The sequence below is a fragment of the Mus caroli genome, chromosome X (genome assembly GCF_900094665.2).
Source record: "Mus caroli chromosome X, CAROLI_EIJ_v1.1, whole genome shotgun sequence".
Taxonomy (NCBI): Eukaryota; Metazoa; Chordata; class Mammalia; order Rodentia; family Muridae; genus Mus; species Mus caroli.
Genome location: NC_034589.1, coordinates 3,900,570 through 3,920,627, shown reverse-complemented (window position 1 = coordinate 3,920,627; position 20,058 = coordinate 3,900,570). Strand labels below are relative to the sequence as shown.

The 20,058-nt window shown below is 36.9% G+C and overlaps 1 protein-coding gene across 1 annotated transcript in view; it reads right to left on the bottom strand.

Annotated features, from left to right (window-relative positions):
* The window catches only part of Sytl5 (synaptotagmin like 5), a 62,080-nt gene that overhangs the window by 20,912 nt on the left and 21,110 nt on the right, over positions 1-20,058 (bottom strand). The window contains exons 5-11 of the mRNA XM_029472984.1: positions 16,279-16,408; positions 13,570-13,676; positions 8,633-8,722; positions 7,896-7,961; positions 4,961-5,139; positions 3,585-3,684; positions 1,710-1,871 (exon numbers count right to left, since the gene is read on the bottom strand). Of these exons, the coding sequence (XP_029328844.1) occupies positions 1,710-1,871; positions 3,585-3,684; positions 4,961-5,139; positions 7,896-7,961; positions 8,633-8,722; positions 13,570-13,676; positions 16,279-16,387 (813 nt within the window). The 5' untranslated portion in view covers positions 16,388-16,408. The remainder of the gene's footprint in view (positions 1-1,709; positions 1,872-3,584; positions 3,685-4,960; positions 5,140-7,895; positions 7,962-8,632; positions 8,723-13,569; positions 13,677-16,278; positions 16,409-20,058) is intronic.

Genomic DNA, 20,058 nt, shown 5'->3' with positions numbered 1-20,058 from the left:
TGGCTTCTTCATATATAAAATGGGGAGAACTCACCGCATGGAGTTGTGATGACTAAGTATTAGTACTGACTGTTACCACTGATGGTGATATGGGGAACTTCATTTGAATATTTTCTCTAGTGTTGTTTACTTTTCCATTAGTACTATTTATTGGGTCTGATTTCTTTTGTGGCAATCTTACCATTAGGACCAGAATATGTTGTAAATGTTTTTGTCCTAACCAATGCATGTTATCTCACTGATGAGTCTAATGACCAGTGAGTCATTAGGAAAAAGGATAATATAATTAGAATTAAAAGATCCAGGTAGGCCAAAGGTATTGTTTTGACTGTTGGAAGAGGAAAAAAATGGTCTCTTTTTGTACTGCATATACACAGTAGAGAGCTATCACCTACTTATAGCTAATAATGTACAGGCTAGGGAAGGAGGTCAACAATGTGTGAACCCTGAAATTAAAATCAAAGAAGAATAGAAAGCCAAGGGACTCCAAGGTCTAGTTAAGATGTGCCAATCTGGACCAAGCTCCTCATCAATGCAAGTACTCCCAAGCTTTTTAATGCCAACTTCCAGTGTGCCTAATAGAATGCTGACAGACTTACAGAAAATGCTTATTCAAACATAATGTCAGCTCTCTGAGAGGGAAAAACACTTCAGATACCCCAGATCTCTGAGCTGGAGCAACAGCTACCATACTAGTGGCTATGTTACAAATTAGAACACCAAGGTTTAGGAAATAACTTCTCCAAGATCACATAGGCATTTTGAAGCTATAAGCAAACCAATGCTAATTTCAGTTCAGTTTTTACCAAATGTGTTTTCTTTTTCTCTTTCCTTTCCTTTCCTTTCCTTTCCTTTCCTTTCCTTTCCTTTCCTTTCCTTTCCTTTCCTTTCCTTTCCTTTCCTTTCCTTTCCTTTCCTTTCNTTTCCTTTCCCTTTCTTTCTTTCTTTCTTTCTTTCTTTCTTTCTTTCTTTCTTTCTTTCTTTCTTTCTTTCTTTCTTTCTTTCTTTCTTTCTTTCTTCTTCTTCCTTCCTTCCTTTCTTTCTTTCTTTCTTTCTTTCTTTCTTTCTTTCTTTCTTTCTTTCTTTCTTGTCACTACATATAAGGAATAGTAACAGGCAGCACAAATATAACTTTCGCATTTTCCTTCTCACATAGAAATTGACTGTAAATGTGAAGAAAATTTAGTTGTTTGTAATGAATCCAAGCCATTGTTTTCTCTAGGGTTGAACATGCTATTCTATATTGGCATTTTATGAATGCCCAAACTAAAATTATTTTATATAGTGATCACTTTCTCGTGTGAGTCAAGGAAAAGATTCCTGTTTATGCTGTAAATTATAAAGAATGAGAAAGAGATAATATTTTGAGATTGGTCATGCTCTATGAATTTGTTTTTGATGGCATAAAGACAAAGACCTTCTTGTTCTAATGGGATCATATAGTGTGGTCCTTTTAGCAATTTGTGGAATTCTCCAGTGGATAAATGAACTTCAGTAGTAAAACTCACGCATGTATGATTACATGTCTTCTTACATCATACAGCATGTATCTATAAAGAGCTTTAAAAATGATGGATTTATAACATCTACCCAAATTTTAATAATCTTTTCAGATTATTACTCAAAATTTAGAAGCTTCAGCTTCTTCAGGCCTGGAATATTACTTTGGCTCAAACTTGTCTAATTGTATAGCTGTAAGTATTTCCTACCTTCGGCTGAAGCACAAACCACTCATCACACGGATTTTCAAAGTTCCATGAGTCAAAAGCAATCTCCACCTCTCCCAGGAAACTGTTGCGTCCAAACCGATCATAGTGCCAGACTGAGAGCTGCAGAGTTCTTGTTTCCAGCTGGGTGTGGCTGATGGTATACTACAAATAAGATTGAAAACATCACACTCTGCAAGGAGGGGTCTAATTGTAGAGCAGGTTGAAATTTGCTTCATTAATTTTCAGACCACAGGCATCAGCTATATGAATAAAGAGCCATTCTATTTTTCCTACAATTGAAGTTAGGCTGCAAAAAATCTAGGTTATACCTAGTTAATAATTATGTATGTATAAATATATTTATATATTATTATATATTGTTATTTCTATTTATTTATATGATTTATTGTAGGGGTCAGCAAACTTCAGAGAAAATATGAAAGGATTAGTTGATAAAGAAACCTCTTTCAAATTTTACCTGTTTTTGTTTTTCTCTTGTCTACCTTGTAGCTCTAGGTTTAATATAACAATATTCCAACTTTCTTATCCAGAATAAAAATCCTTAAATCTGGAAAAGTATTAACATGAGAAATTTGTAGCCTAAGCTTCATAAAGCCCATTGTTAAGTGCAGAAGTTAAAAAAAACACTATATATATAGGTTGAGCAGAAAGTAGGTATTATGGGCTTGCTTCCTGCCCCCCCCCCCCAGAAGATACTAACCAGGGACATGAGCACCTATCCTCTCATCTGTTCTTCTGTATATCCATCTGGGTCATACTTCAGACTGACTGATTTCTGAGCTTGGCTTGGTATGTATTCCTGTCCCATCAGTTACTAGCAGATTGACTTTGATGCTTTGCTCCCTGAATTTCTCTATCGCTGTGTTTATACATTCTGCTTGGGCTCATCTTTGCTATCCTATTATGACCACTGGTTTCACACCCAGCCTGTGCTTGTTCATCTTCATTTGATCTGTGTTAATATTGACCCCTGCTTCTGCACATGTTTCTACTGATGCCTGTAGACTACTGGCTTTCTTCTATAACTAACCCACACTGCGATAGACTCTGAAGCCTTTATTCTGTGTATAAGTCTATACATTTTTCCTTGATTAGCAACACATTTTAACATTCCTTTGTCTGTCTCACCAGGCAAGATAAATTCAGAGTGAGAGAAGTGGTTGTTTGTGGCTACCCATAAGAAATAAGAATTTCTTTAGAATTTAGAACCTAAGGTCTTTAACCTGGGCATTTTCTGAGACTTCTAAAATCTGACCTTACATTGCTAATGTTGTTCATTGACCACACACTTCTATTTAGCCACACTCAGAGATCCTTGTCAGGAACAGTGCATAACCCTTGTTAGCAGTGCAATGAATACACAAAAAGAGACAATGTCCCTTCAAGACACCAGGAAAGCAGATTTCTCAAATGTGCAACTTATTTTGTTACAAGATATACTGCTTAGATGTAATCTGTAATTTTAATGGATCATTTCAACTTAAGGTATTACCACAGCCACAGCAGAGGGTGAACCAAGCAGGAATAGTTTACCTTTTCTTTTCCAAAAACTTCCAGGAAATCTAATACCATTCAAATTCTAGTTTTCTAGCCCCCCCCCACACACACACATGCATTTTGAAATGGTACATTTAGTTGTTCTTTTCTTTTTGGCTTGTTTGTATTTTGATATAAGGGATGGTCTCAGTCTGGGATGGTCTCATTTTATAGGCCAGCCTTGCTTGGATGTCACTATGCTATCTCAGGTTAGCCTTGAACTCTTAACAATATTCCTGTCCCAACCTTCTTGAGTGTAGTTAATTCTAAATCAACGAAGTTCTACTTAACATGTTCCTATGTAAGCATTTATTTTACCTTTAATGTTTCGTTGAATTCTGGATTGGTACCTGTCCTGATTTTGGTCTTACGCTTGTTGTTTCGGGACTTGTCTGGAAGAAGGTATGACTTGACATAACTGTAAATAACAAAAGATAAAAATCATCATTTGCAAATATACTCTGCTAGAAATATTCCAGGATTTCAGTTAGAAAAGGGAATGGGTTAGTGGAGAAAAGAGATGGAAATGAAGAGACTTCAGTTTGTACAATTCAATATCATAAATATAATGCTGAGCTTTCTATAAGAAAGGAACAGTGATGAATATTGGTGGAGAACAGGCTTTGGCATCAAACAAAGTTCTGTGGGACCACCCAGGCATCATTCCTTTTGATAGTCTTTGGTTTTTACACTGCCGTATATTTGTTTTGTCAAGTGTACAAAGTGGCATGGTAACAATACTTAACCCACAAAACACAAGAGGAGCTGCAGTATTGTCCTCCTCCATAAGTGGAATCTGCTAACATCGATAGTCTCACAACCTTCTCTAGGGGATATATGTCTCTTCATTGCCAGTTCTATCTTCTAATGTCAGGGCATAGACTACTCAGGTGAGTGAATGAAAGGAAACAATTAAAAGGAAGAAAGGGAAAATGACAAATTTACAGTTCAACCCAGTACCTTGGCTTGTGCTAGCTAGCTCTTTTAGAAGCCTCTTGGGACAGGGACATCAGAGTAGACAGAGACATGCACAAGATTGGGACATATTATACCAGAGTTCTAAAGCACATGTGTTAGAATTTCAGATGGTTCCTTTCCATGCTGGACAAATATGATTATATTTGTCACTGAGCCATTTAAAATCTAGACACTAGGAAGTGAGCAAAGTAGTTACACCACTAACTGAGAAGCTATTCATAATTGATAGATTCAGGGAGACAGAAAATGGCTTTCTTCAATGCAGTGACACTGGGGATAACCAAATATACTCCAAGGGAGGCCTCATGCTCAGGAGTAGTTGACCAACTCCATGTTTTTTGTTTGTGTTTGTGTGTGTTTTTGTGTGTGTGTGTGCACGCACGCTATCTTTTTTTCTGAGAGAGAATAAGAACATGAAGTTCACAGGAGTGATCTGGGAATTTTAGGAGGGGAAAGAATATAATTAAATTATGCAACATTTTTAAACAATCAGCTTGCCCTCACCACGAGTGGCCTCTGTGCAAGCTACATGTTTGTTACTCGTGAATCATATCATGGCTTCTTTCAAATCAAGTAACCAAAGATACAAACATTATCTTTAGACTTCAAACGAGTTCTTAATTGAAGGGAATCTTTAACCTCTTCTGACAAGGAAGTGTGCATGCAATCAGAGAAGGCAGTTGTAGAGACAGTAAAGGCGCATCTTCCATGCTTACGCATCTGTCCTCTGTTTCTTTTCATCTCCTATGGCCAGGTTTCTGCAGCTCTTGACAAAAATGTATAGCCCGCCGGTTTTGTAGCAGTAGCTGATGTGGAGAAGGATCTCACCAGTGACTTTCACGTTGCCATAGTCTCCTGTTTCACTGTAAACACTCATCATGCTGTTAAGGCTAGTCTGGAAAAAAAAAAAGATGGCAGACGTGGCTCAGTGCCATTCTAAAACTCTAGTCACAGAATCCACCCCCATTAATCAATTCTAAGTGCTGTTCTATGTAACTAGCAGGGGAGTCCAAAGCCAGAGAAGAAAGCAAGTCACTAGCTTTGCTTGTTTTGCTTCTGGTAAATAAAATTCTTACCCGAGAAGAATACCCCATCTAGATCCATTAGGAAAGGAGGCAGGAAGTTTGCTGAAAGAGGAAGCATCTCCTTTGGGTTAGCTGAAATCTTTTATGTCTTGCAGTGAGTATGGAGTCATTTAGTGATTTCTAATAAAATCTTGTTTCTTTATCCCTGTCACTATCTGCCTTTTGCTGCTAGACTTTAGTGCAATGTGTTTAAATATCTAGAATTTAATGATCAGGAAAAAGAAGAGCTCACTCATTATTATGAGTTAACATAAAAGTGTGTTTCTCTACACTCAAATGGTGTATGCTGTCACTCCTGGAGGAACCACAGCTGCAGCCTTAATAAAGGTATGGCAGGACATCCTATACTCACAAGGCTAACTTTGTAGCTGTGTGGCTACATAGATAGTCCATGACTCATAGCTTTGGTATTCCATGAAATAGTAATGAGCAAAATATAGCACCAAAAAATTAAAGTACCTCAATCAAAAACATAAAAAATTCTATAAGGATGTGTAAAGATTTTTTGTCAAGATATTTGTAACATGAGATGCATATTTTAAATCAATACAGCATTATTATTCAGTGCTAAAAACAAAGACTATCATAGTAACATGATGGACACAAAAGACCAGTAACATTTGTGAATGGTGCAGTAGTTTCAGAACATCTTTTTCACCACAGAGAAGCAAGGACCATAGCAGTACAAATAGCTGAGATTTGGGATTTGTTTTAAAAGATAGGTATGTAGGCACGAAAGCTATATATGGAACATCTGTCATATATCATATCTGGATATATGAATATATAAATCATGTGTGGATATATGAATGTATTTATGTATCTTTCTATTTATCTTAATATGTGTATGTCTACCTGTCAATGAATGGATTTTATTGTTATTGTTTTATGAAGGACTTTGTATTTCAAATATGATGTATTTCTTCAAGGAACAGGGTATATGTGACTTAGCTCATAATCTCTTTTAAGCTGAAGTCAAAGGTAACAATAATCCAAGAACTCTAAAATTACACATAAGCTATTTCTTAGAAAGCCAATAAGTAACTGAATTTGTTTTTCCTATTCTTAAAATAATGCAACATGAATTTTAAACTTTAACTACATAATAAATTACCTGAGGATCATTTTTAAATGAAGATTAGGTCTGGAATAGTCTAACATTTTAATATTTTGACAGATATCTAAGACTTAAGGACCCAAATTATGTGTGCTTATATCCTAGGGTACCACTGTAAATTCATGTGCATATCATTGAAGATTTGAAAGGGAAACACAGCATCCATCAGACACTACACAGAAGAGGCAAGGTACTAACTAGCGCTTTGTGGTGTCATTATTAATATTATTTTTTATTTTTCCAGTGGATTCCCATTTGTGATATGTTGAGCTTTTAACAATTTCTTCAATCTAAAACAAATTATATATATATATATACACACACATATAAATTATATATGCATATATATGTATGTATATATGTGTATGTGTATATATGTATGTATATATATATATATATATATATATATATGTGTGTGTGTGTGTGTGTGTGTGTGTGTGTATTGAATATATATATTCATTCCAGGAGTGGTGGAACATGTCTATCATCTGCGAACTTAGGAGACAGAGCCAAAAGGTTGTTGAGTTTTCTCAAACACAATGAATCAAGCTCAAAATGGAGAAATAAAATATTAATGTTGAATGGCAAGTAAACATGGCAATAGCTGTTGAGATTCTAAGATCTGGCATGCTACAGAGTACTCATTGGGTACACTGATCCTATTAGTAGTAAGCAGCAGAACAACTTAAGAACAGAATAAAATGTTTACCTGAATTATTGTTTTCAAATAGTTCTTAAGTTCAAAAGAGATTATTAAGGTTTTGGGAAATGAGAACTTACTTTTAACCTAGGAGTTACATGAGAGAATAACAGAAACATTAGGAGCTCTATAAATTGAGAAAGTTTGGGGTCCAAGATTTTATAGTAGTGTTGATCCATTGGCCATGCCATGTTTCAAGTCTTAATAGTGTTATGAATTACCCTCAGCCATATTACACAAGGAGAAACTCTGGTTCACTAATTTGTTAGCAATAGCATGCTATGGAGGAAAGCTCTGGGTTTCTAGGGGAATGTACTATAGATCACAGCTCAATGTCTCCTACTACAACTGACTTTCTCAATACACCCCATCCCTCTGTAGCTACATGATCAAAGATAGATGTGGGGTCCCTAGGATTAGAAGAAAATTTAAGAAGTTACAAAATCTGAGACTCGGGAGGATGTAAAATAGTTATGACAATTTTACTACTAACAACCCCTTTTTTAAATCAAGATATGGTTGTGATTTTAAATGGGAATGCTTACTGCCTTTTAGGACATGTCTTTTGCCTAGTGCTCAGATCATGACATTTAACAAACTGGAATCCTGCAGACATGTTAGTTCATGAATCCCTTCCAAAGGGTACAAGTCAGAAAACAGATGAAACTTCTCATCCAACCATATTTGCCAAATCACGGAATGTGTGCAATACAGTTGGGAAGAGGGAAATGACAAAGGTGAAAACTCACAGTGTCTGAATCGGCATCAGGCACATTTAGGTAGCTCCTCTTCCTATCAGATCCTGCTTGGGAGTTCTTTAAGGATGCCATCCAATGAGCAAAAGAAAAAGCATATTAGCGCACAGAAATCAGAGCAGCAAAGGGATGCACAGTTAAAGAGGGGTGTTTGTTTGTTTGTTTGCTTGCTTGCTTGCTTGTTTCATTTTTTGAGTAGGATAGAAAGCTGAGTAGGCATGTATTGTAAGACGGTTGACAGTATTGTAGACAGAGTTGCAGTGCTGAGAGAATGGTAGGAGGGAAGCTTATCAACAGAACTGGAAAAATCTATAGACTTGAGATGACTGGATATTACATTAAAAAATGAAGAGATTTAAGAATTTCTTTGGGTATTTATGAAACAATTGAGTATGTTTATTGGAGAACCCAAATGGCTCATGCAACTATCAATGGTCATATCATGGTAATTCGTTTTTCTATCTCTTCCACCATTTAATTCTTTGAGCTGGGAGTCTTCAAACTCCTCTTATCCAGTTCTTTATAAAATGGGAATGAAGCCAGTTCCAAAGCTGTGTGAAGATCATGGAAAAAGAAGGAAGAATTCAGGAGTCAAAATAGAGTGTAAGTTGTGAGGGCACAGGGCAAGCTGGAATCTACAATAGATTGGACATACAATCACACCTTACCATCTCTTTTGAAAAGGTGCTGGGAATGAACAAGAGAAAGAAAGATTCTGTGAGAATGCTTACAGTTGACAATCCACTTGCCAGACTGTGGGTATTTGCAGAAAACCTGGAGGACACTAAGTCAACACTGTCTTCAGTGTCTTCTAAGGAGTTCTAGGAAAAGATGGAAAAGATAACACCTTAGTTTATTTCTATCATAGGAAGCTTTCTTTTACATGAAAAAGAAGGAGATTTATTTCACAGATACTCAGAAAATCAAGGAAAACCAGAGAAATCACCTCTCAGGTTTAGGCTTTTGTTCATCTTAATTACCAAATCAAAGGAGTAGACAGGGTCAGGGCATTGTTGGTAGTCTTTTTCTTGTAATGCTTGCTTGATGGAAAGAACATAAAATTTGGATTGGAATAGACATGGGTTTAATTCCTGCCTCCTTGGTCTCTAAAGTGATCCAATTTGGACAATATGCTTAAGGTAGTTTTAGATAAAACTCACCCTCCACTACACACTTTCCCTCACACAAACTCTTCCCGTCTCTCCAGTCTCTCTCTCTCTACCACCACCTCTTTGTTATCATTTCTTCCTTATGTGAATAATTGCTTAGTAGAATGTTTTTACCATGAAAATTTATGAATTATTTAACTTACTTTTTTGATGTTTAACATAACTTCTATAAGATCAGTGATCTTCACTGGTATGTTTTTAAAAAAAGAATTTTAAGACTTGTTTAATGTGTATATGTATTCGGTTTTTGCTTCTTTGATCTTAGCACCATTAGTACAACTTTACCAGTTTATATAATAACATTTGTTTTTAAAATGTTTTGCAACCATTCCAAGATTTCTTTCTTTTCATAAGTGTATTTGACCTTAAACTGTTTTCAACGTGGGCTTTTGTTTGGTAAGTCTTAGAGGCCATGTTATCTTTAAATAGGATTTGTTTTTAAAGTTCTAGGTTTAAAATAGTTTTCTTTCAATACTTTCAAAATCTTACTGTTTTTATCTTGAACTCAGTATTACCATAGAAAATTGTCATCAATTGATTCTTGTTTATTTGTATGAAATAGAATTTATTTCTATGCATTTTAAAGAAATTTCTCTTATATCTGATATTCTTTGATTTTAATGTTTCTAGGTATGAATTATTATTTATTTCTCATCTTGGATACTTTCAAACTAAATATTTCTTTAAAGTGTGGCAGAAAAATCCTTACTGTTGTATCAGCTAATGTTTTCTTATGCTTCCTGTTTTGACTGTGCAATTGTGTAGCAGTTATAACACAGCGTTTGAGTCTTCATGATTCTTTACTTTCTTTTTTTTTTTTTTTGGTTTTTCGAGACAGGGTTTCTCTGTATAGCCCTGGCTGTCCTGGCACTCACTTTGTAGACCAGGCTGGCCTCGAACTCAGAAATCCGCCTGCCTCTGCCTCCCGAGTGCTGGGATTAAAGGCGTGTGCCACCACGCCCGGCTGATTCTTTACTTTCTTGTGAAAATAGATTATGAAAAATTTCAAGCATCCATATGACATGGGGTGTGTTCTGAAATATGTCCACGAATGCAGGAAAATAGAAAGATTAATATAATGAACTAATCATTTAGCCTTAGAGCCTTTTACACACAAGAGTAACTACTTCTGTCCTGGGCTCATGGCATGTTAATATGAATTTCAGAATTCTAATGTCCAGTTTTACAAAATTTCTTAGTGAGTTTTGATTGGTATTGAATCCATAGATTAACCTGGAAGGAGTTTTTAACCTAAAAAACATGAAATTTCCTAAACTATAAACAGAGTACCTCTCCATTTATTCAGGCCTCTAATTTAGCTCAATTTTTTTTAAGTCACAAAGTATACCTTATATATTCAAAAATACACTCATTTCCTACATTTTTCAAGTACTTTTCATGTTATTGTTAGGATTACATTCACAACTTGATTTTCCAGCTGTTTACTAATAGTGTGTACGATATAATTGAATTTTTAAATAATCCTATATCTTAAGACCTTGAAGAATTGACTGTAGTCATATCATATTTTTATATCATTTAGGATTTATTACATATAGGATCTCATCATCTGAAAATAAATGAACTGCTGATTCTACCTTAAACCCATCTGAATGGCTAAGATCAAACACTCAAGTGACAGCAGATGCTGGCAAGGATGTGGAACAAGGGAAACACTCCTCCATTGCTGGTAGGAGGGCAAACTTGTATAACCACTCTGGAAAGCAGTCTGGCACTGTCTCAGAAAACTGGAACTAGTTCTACCCGAAGACCCAGCTATACCGCTCCTGGACATATACCAAACAATACTACACCATACAACAAAGATACATGCTCCACTATGTTCACAGAGCTTTACTTGCAATAGCCAGAAACAAGAAACAACCTTGATGTACCCCAATCAAATAGATACAGAAAATGTGGTCCATCTACACAATGGAATACTATTCAGCTATTAAAATTAGGATATTTTTAATTTTACAGGCAAATTGATGGAACTAGAAAATATCATCCCGAGTGAGGTAACCCAGACCCCGAAGGACATGCATACTATGTATCTATTGATAAGTGGATATTAGCTATAAGGTAAAGGATATCCATAATATCCCACAGACCCAAAGAAGCTAAACAAGAAGGAAGGTCCATGTGAGGATTCTTGAATCTCATTTACAAGGGGAAATAAAACAGTCATAGGAGGCAAAGGAAGGAAGGGACCTGAGTGGGAGAAGGGTTGGGGAGGGTAATGGGGGTTCAGGATCAGGTGTGGGGAGAAGGGGCCAGAAGGCCAGGAGAATGATTAGAAATCTGTAGCTGCCAGGGGTCAGGGGGTGGGGAGAATCTAGTGTCAGAGATCTGGGATCTGGGAGGTTCCCAGCAGTCAGTGCTGGTAACCTTAGCCAAGATGTATAACAGTGGGGATATGGAGCCTGAAGTGGCTACCTCCTGTAGTCAGGCAGGACTCCTAGTGAAGAGATAAGGACATCAAACCACCCACAAAATTTTTAATCTAAAATTTGTCCTGTTTAAAAGAAATGCAGAGACAAAAATGGAGCAGAGACTGAGGGAATGGTCAACCAATAACCAGCCCACTTTGAGTCCCACTCCATGGATAAGCACCAATCCCTGGCACTAGAAATGATACTTGTGTGCTGGCAGTAAAGAGATTAGCATATCTGTCATCTGAGAGGCTCCACCCAGCAGCTGATTGAAACAGATGCAGAGACCCACAGCCAAACAGTGGAATGAGTTCAGGGACCCCTATGGAAGAATAGGAGGAAGGACTGAAGGCCCTGAAGGGGATAGGAACTCTACAGGAAGACCAACAGAGTCAACTACCTGGACCCTTGGGGGCTCTCAGAGACTAAGCCACCAACCGAAGAGCACACACATGCTGGACTGAGGCCCCTGGCACATATGTAGCAGATGTACAGCTCAGTCTCCATGTGGGTCCCCAACAACTGGCACAACAGAGCTGCTTCATCTGGCCTCAGTGGACTAGTATGCGCCTAACCCTCCAGACTTGATGTTCCAGGGTGGAGGATATCCAGGGAGGTCCCACCCTCTCAGAGGAGGAGGAGGGCCCCCAGGGGGGAGGGACTCTGTGAAGGGGGTACTTGAGGGCAGGGCAGCATTTAGGATATTAAAAACGTAATTAATTAATTAATTATTTAAAAAATCACAACCTAGAGAGAAAAGCTACAACTTCATTTTCAGTGTTATTTCCTTTGTTCTGGTTATTTCTCTGGCAACTTGGCACATGCTAGGATTATCTGGGTAAAGAGAATCAGAAGAGAGAATGTCCCTATTAGATTGTCATGTGGGGGCACTTCCTTGATTTATATTAATGTGGAAGGGCCTAATTCACTGTGGGCAGTGCTACTCTTGGGCCTAATGTGTATAAGAGAGCAGGCTGAGAAAGCCATTGGATACAATCCAGTAAGTAGATTCTATTGTCAATTCTAGTAGATTTTATTACTAAATTATCCAGGTGTTTCTGAGCATACAAGTAGTATTTCATATTTTGTGCAAAATTTAATACTTATAAAAACATTTCTATTTTGTCTTACATACCTTTCAAACCTCAAGAATACTATTAACTAATAATGGCAGTGAGAATCCACATTGTCTACTAAGTTGTAATTGAAATGGATTAATAATATTAACATTTAAAATGGCATATACTGAGAATTTTAATATTTAATATTTGAAATCATATTTAAATGGCTTTCATCAGTTTCAAAGTAGAATTTTATAGGCATGATTAGAATTTTATCCAAAGTTTTTGGCTTTTTTAAGCACAGTTTTAAAATATTTAAAAATATATTGTTGTAATATAATATTACTTTATTTCATGTATTTATTTATTTTTTGAGGCAGGAGTCTTCTGTATAAGAGCTCTAGAACTCATTCACTCAGTAGACCAGGCTGGCCTCAAACTTACAGAGATTTGCCTGCCTCTGCCTCCTAAGTGCTGAGATTAAAGGCATGTGCCACCGCCACCAACCTTAGCTAAGGTTACCAACATATGTATATGTATTATACAATTATTAATTTTGTATAGTTTATATTATATGTTTAGATTATAGATTGTGGATTATAGATTATAGAATATGGGTTATAGATTATAGTTAATATAACATATAGCAATCATATATCATATATCACATATCATATATTATATAATACATATTATATTATTTTAATTTTTATTTATTTTATTTACTTCATTCATTTAATGCATTTTAACACATTGCCAAGTGACTTTATATTATTTTAAGTTATATGTATATATTCATAAAGTAATTTTACTTGCAGTATTTTTTTAGTTTTATAAGTATACTGTTTTAGTTTCTCTTACAGTTGACAGTGAAAACTACCAGGAAGACACACTGTATGTCTTTATTTTACTCTAAACTTATTACCTAACAGTGTAAGTGCTTGAAGCAAGATCATGCTCTCCTTTCCATGTGTTATTGAACTTTCTTCTACATCCAACTTACCAAGTCTTTGTCTAAAGCCCCAGGGACAGATCTGCTTCTTATGCTTGAAGTGTCCTCTAAGTCTTCTGCGAATGACTCACTCAAATCTAACTCAGATCGACTGCGCTCTGGAGGGAGAAATATGAAATGCAGATGTGAATCAGCTTACTTCATCATCCTTCTGCATTTCCATTGAAAATGTTTCAATATTACAACATGCAGACAGATACACACACACACACACACACACACACACACACACACAGAGAGAGAGAGAGAGAGAGAGAGAGAGAGAGAGAGAGAGAGAGAGAGAGAGTACAAATACAGTGTCATGGAAACCACATCCAGTCTCATAAACTTCATGCTGTTTTACATTAACATAGTTAAATTTTTATAGTGTTTTGAAAATTGCCTTGGTATGAAGACGAACACGTCTGTGTTCATTTGGCCTTTGATCACAGGGGGTTAAGTGCTCTGTTATAAAATCCAAGGGTAGCTTTAAGCTGTTTAAAGATTCTGATTTACTCCTTCCTAAATAATAAAATTGTGCATAGATTGGACCTTTAAGCTTCATGAGAAAAATTATCACTTTTGAAGATTTACTGTGTTTGCCCATTTGACATAAAATGAAGCCAACCAAGCATAGATCTCCATTTTAAATGATATGACTTCCTTTCCTGAAAAAGGGAAGGGCTATAGGAAGAGATTCTGATTTCATTAGTTACTTGAACATTCCTTTACAATAGAACATCTTGATATTAGTCTTTAAAGCATCAGTCAATAAATGATGTGCTTCTCAACAATGCTGTAGACAGCTTACCAAGTCAGGGCAGTTTACTTGCACAGAATACTTCTGTTCTAAAGTCCTGCTGAGACAAATATTGCTGCTTATAGAGGAGAGAGACTGGAAAGAGCAATCAAATACTTAAGTTTGTAATGGCAAATGCAGTGATGAAGTGCTTAGCGTGGTGCCTGACAGAGTGCACACGGAATGACCAGTTCTGGAAGCTATGGAGTAGAAGTTGACCTTATGATGTTACTTTCTAGGTTACACTGATATATTTCCATTGAATAGGTGAAGTTCTTTACAGTCTTTATCTTTTGAAACTATATCTATCTACTTACTTAGGGTACGTTTGCAACCATGTGTGCCATGGCACAAGGGTGGAAATCACGGGACAGCTTTTGGGAGTTGGTTCTTTCCTTTTGTCACATGAGCCCCAGGGAACTGAACACACATGTCAGGTTTGTCAGCAAGTGCTTTTACTCACTACATCATCTTGCTGGGCTACTTTCCTGTTTTTGAGAACATGCATTTTTGAGGGCTCTGTTCCCCAGTGCCACACAAGTGGGTACACCCACAAACATGCAAAATCATGCACACACAAACCATTTGGGAGCCTGCGGCCTAAAAGCAGCTTCCTTGAAATTCAAGTTACAAGCTAGAATCTAGCCTTGGGCTACAGGAAGATAATGTCATTGAGCAACACATAATGGTTTAATATTGAAGGTTTAATTATGAATTTAGCTTAATATATGACACATAAACATTACAATGATGATATATTTCTCTGGAGAATTTTCTTATAGGTAATAAACTGTAATGTAAGTAATACTCATATGAATAAAATTCTCACTAATATTTTTAATATGTGTGCTGCTAGTTTTTTTCTTTAAGGTATCATAGAATTCCTTTTATTGAGATGATATTGGTTGGGCATTGGTGGAGCACACCTCTAATCACAGCACTTGGGAGGCAGAGGCAGAGGCAGGCAGATTTCTGAGTTTAAGGCAAGCCTGGTCTACAGAGTGAGTTTCAGGACATCCAAGGCTATATAGAGAAACCCTCTCTTTAAAAACAAAACAAAATGTTTTTAATAATGTATTTAATAATTCATATATTGGAATTAGAGTATAATTACATAATTTTCCCCTTCCCTCTCTTCCCTTCAAACCCTCCCATGTATACCCCACCCACTCCCTTTCTGCTGTTACTGTCAGTTGAGAAAATGCTTCCATGAGATTGGCCTGTCAGTAAGCCCGTGAGACATGGAAGAAAGCAGTTCACTGTGGACAGCACCACCCTTGTGCAACTGGTGCTGGGGTATATGAAAGCAAATTGAGCACACCATGAAGAGCAAGTCAGTAAGGCAGCCACACTTCTCCATGGTCTGTGCTTTCGTTCCAGCTTTCCCTTCATGAGAGACTATGAGCTATATAAGGAAATAAACCCTTTCTTCTCCAAACTGCTGTTGTTCATTGGGTTTATTCCAGCAATAAAAAGCACAGTAGGCTAAGCTTCTTACAAGTAATTCTAGTTTAAAAGATGAAAAAAATGTGTTTGGGTACATGGACTATCCAACTATTCTATAGACTGAACTATTCCCTTGATTCTTGAGAGTTATTACCTGTCAAATCAAATGTACCCTAGAACTATTTGTATTTTCTGTGTTTCTATACTGATAATCTGGTATAGCTTTGAACCTTCACAATGACTTATGACAAAGCTATATACTCAATAAGTAAAGTTTTTATAAATGGAGTGGCCCAAGGCATTACTTGGGACCACCTTCAGAAAAGGATTTTGCATTGGCCTATTACTACCATGGATGATTGTTTTCTCAAGTCTAAAACTTCCACTCAATACCATATAACACAGGAAATTCAACCTCGTCTAGTCTTTTTTTTTAAAAGTACATTTAGTACGATGCATGCATTATAACTACCCACCTGAGGAGAGTGAGGTGCCAGACACCGCTATGGAAGGTGTACCTGATGTGTTTCTGCGGTGACTCTTTGTGAGCTCTTCACAGGTGCTTTCAATGGTAGCCAAAGCCATGGAATTTTCAAACCCATGTTCCTTCCCACAAAAAAAAAAACAAAAAAAAACAAAAAAAAAAACAAAGAAAAAACACGAAAAAAAAAAAAAAGGACCATTATACTGGTTGATTTCTCTTAAAAACATTTTCATATAAGTATGCTTTAGTATAAAATTATTTATGTGTATTATTTGGGGGAAGGAATGAAATAATATTTATAGGACCTTTATCAGAAGCCTATATATCAAAAGTTACCACATAAAATTGAACCCATGAAGGTTTCAATTTAAATGAAACATATTTGATTTTTCTGATTCATAAAACTAGTGAAATTAGATTAGCAAGAAAGATTGTATAGGAACTTCCAATCTTACATGGAGTAGCAATGAGCCCTCAGATTCTTTGGTCTTCTGTCAGCATCCCCTCTCCTGTTGTGGTTTTTGTAAAGACTATTTCCCCAAGGTCCAAACAATGGGTTCTTTGATCTTTAGGTTGGTCAGACTGGATTATGAGGGAATGCTTTAAGGGGTGTGTCAAGTAGGTGTGAGCAGCTTTCTCTGCAATGCATTGCCTGCCAGATTCTGTTTTATTAGATGCCACAAAGGAAGGTATTTTCTTTTCCTTGTTTTTTCCACTTTTGTTTCTTTCTTTTTTGTCCCTTCCTATTTTTTTCCAACATGAAACCTCAAGAACTGTAGGCTAAAGCAAAATTCTACTTTTAATTGGTTGTATCTCAGGCATCGTTGCAATGATGGAAAACCAAACATGTAGAGACTTTTTATTCATTTTGTGTCTAGCTAGAGCAGTGGTTCTCAACCTTCCTATTGCTGTGACTCTTTAATACAGTTCCGCGTGTTGTGGTGACCTCCAACCATAACAGTATTTTTGTTGCTACTTCATAAGTGTCCTTTGCTATGGTTGTAAGCTGTAACATAAACCTCTGTGTTTTCTGATGGTCTTAGGAGACCCACATAAAAGGGTTGTTCGATCCCCAAAGAGGTCCACGACCCACAGTTTGAGACCCTCTGAGCTAGACCCTAGAAAGCTGACTCACATACATCTTACTTTCTCTATCAACATTTAAACTAAGACCTTGTCACCTTTTCCATGTAGAAGGCTAGGTGATGAAAATATAGTCAGTCACATGTATGTTGAAAGAAAACTGCCATGCATAATGTCTAGCAATGTTTGTAAGAATGGAGACTTGTAAGGAGTAGGTGAAGTGCTGAGTGAATGTATTGTTTGCCATGGCAAGAACATGCCTCATTCCTCATTCATCTGTGTGTGTGTGTGTGTGTGTGTGTGTGTGTGTGTGTGTGTGTATGTGTGTGTTTGTGAGTGTGTATATATGTGTGTGTTTGTGTGTGTGTGTATTTGTGAGTGAGTGTGTGTGTGTGTAATTTACTGAGTCCATTTAGCATTGTTCAGGTATACACGTATCCGGTGCTGACCACTGGCAGGAGCATAGCCTTAGAGGAATCTGATTCTCTTGCTCAGCAGCCATGTTGTTGAGATTACACAGGAACATTTCCTCTGTCATGTCTAGTGGCCACTATCTAGCCAAGCTTTATTTAATGTTAAAAAAAGAAACCTGTGGGCAGTTTGAGAACTAAGCTAAGGTTAAATGCCCATGAAAATGGCACCATGATGTAATAATTGTTAAAACCAAGAGAGATTTTACCATTTTTCTTTATAAACAGTTAAATAGTGCCCTACAGGCTGTGTTCACTCCTGGTTGCCTGACATCTTAAGACATTCAGGGATACTTTAATAAAGCCTCCACAGATAGACTTGCCTCTTACTTGCTTAGCATGTTAACCAATTCAGCTCCAGTAGACTCTATTCATTATTTCATCATTTTCAACATGTAAGACCTATAGAAAAAGTATATTTTTTCTAACTTCTCTAATTAGCGTAGGCTAGCAAAGGTTATCCAAAGTATAGCAGAGGTCAAATAGATGAATTAGTTTAGATCATTTTTAACAGCTCATCAGAAAATTCTTAACACATAGAAGACCTCTAATGAAGCAAGACTAAGCTCCTTATTAGCAATTAGGATGATGGAAAATTTCCCATAGGTGATCTGGTGGTACCATTAATATTGAACATTAATAGGTCACTTGACATTGTATAGTCGTTAACGTATAACACATGTTCTAGAGAGCAGTTCTCTGCCTGTGGGTTGGGACTCCTGGGGAGCTAAACAACTCTTTTACAGGGGTTGCCTTAGACTATCAGAAAACACAGATATTTACAATTCATAACAGTAGCAAAATGGCAGTTATGAGGTAACAATGAAACAATGAAAATGATTTTATGGTTGGGGGGTCACCACAACATAAGGGTACAACATTAGGAAGGTTGAGAACCATTGTTCTAGATGTTCAGGTGAGGCATAAAACTAGCAGTTTATAATATAGCACAGAGATATTCATTCTCTAAAAGTTTTTCATTTATAGGAGAAATTGTCACCTTTGCTACAGATCCACACACATACACACACTTGTACTCACATGCACATACACACCCACACAACATACTTGCACACACGTGCACATGTACACACACACACACACACACACACTTTCACCCACATGCACACACACTTTCACCCGCATACACACACAACACACTTGCACCCACATCCACATGCACACACACACACTTGCACCCACATGTACATACCACACACACACACACTTGTACCCACATGCACACACACACACACACAAACAACATACTTGTACCCACGTGCACATGTACAGACAGACACACACTTGAACCTACATGAACATGTACACACACACACATGCACACACTTTCACCCATATGCACACACACACACACCACTTGTACCCACATGCACATGTACACACACACTTGCACCCACATGTACATATACACACATTTGCACCCACATGTATACACACACACACACTTGCACCCACGCATCTATGACTCTCATCAGGAAAACAATGTGATTTATGAATTGCTTTTCTGTCTTATTAACAAGGAAATATTTTCTTCTTTCTGCTTTGAAAGCACCTGCTTAGACCAGCTAGAATAGAAAAGCAAGCAAGCTCCACACCATCACTGTCTCCTCAGAGTAATCCTTCCTGACTTCATTGTAGGAGAAGCATCTGGACAAAATTGTTCTTTCTCCTCAAATAATACGTGGGAAGATAGATTGTCCTTGCTTTGAGATGGATCAATCTGGATTAGATCATCCATGCTTTGAGATGGATCAATTTGGATTAACTTATGACAACTGGACTGAGTGTTGGCTGCTACTCACTGCACAGGCGCAGTAGATGATAACTTTTTTGAACACTTTAATAGCATAGTAGTTGGAAAACATTATCATTACTTCCAGCCCCCCTTCCTCATACTTTTTCTCAGCCACAGGTTTCTTTACAAGGCATGCAAGTTTCCTGCGCCCTGTACAAGTATCTTCTCAGGGTCTCCTCGCTACCAGCTCATAAATACATTAAATATCATTCCTTGTTAGGTTACCAAAGAAGGAAATCTAGTCATCAACAATCTATGCACTTTTCTGACTGCTAAACAAAATCCACTTGCTGAGCTTGGTATAAATACATATGGAATTCAAAACCTGCCTTTTATCTAGGGAGGTACAATTTAGGCTTTATTGAAACAGATCAATCACTGATATTCAATCTGTCCAAATGTC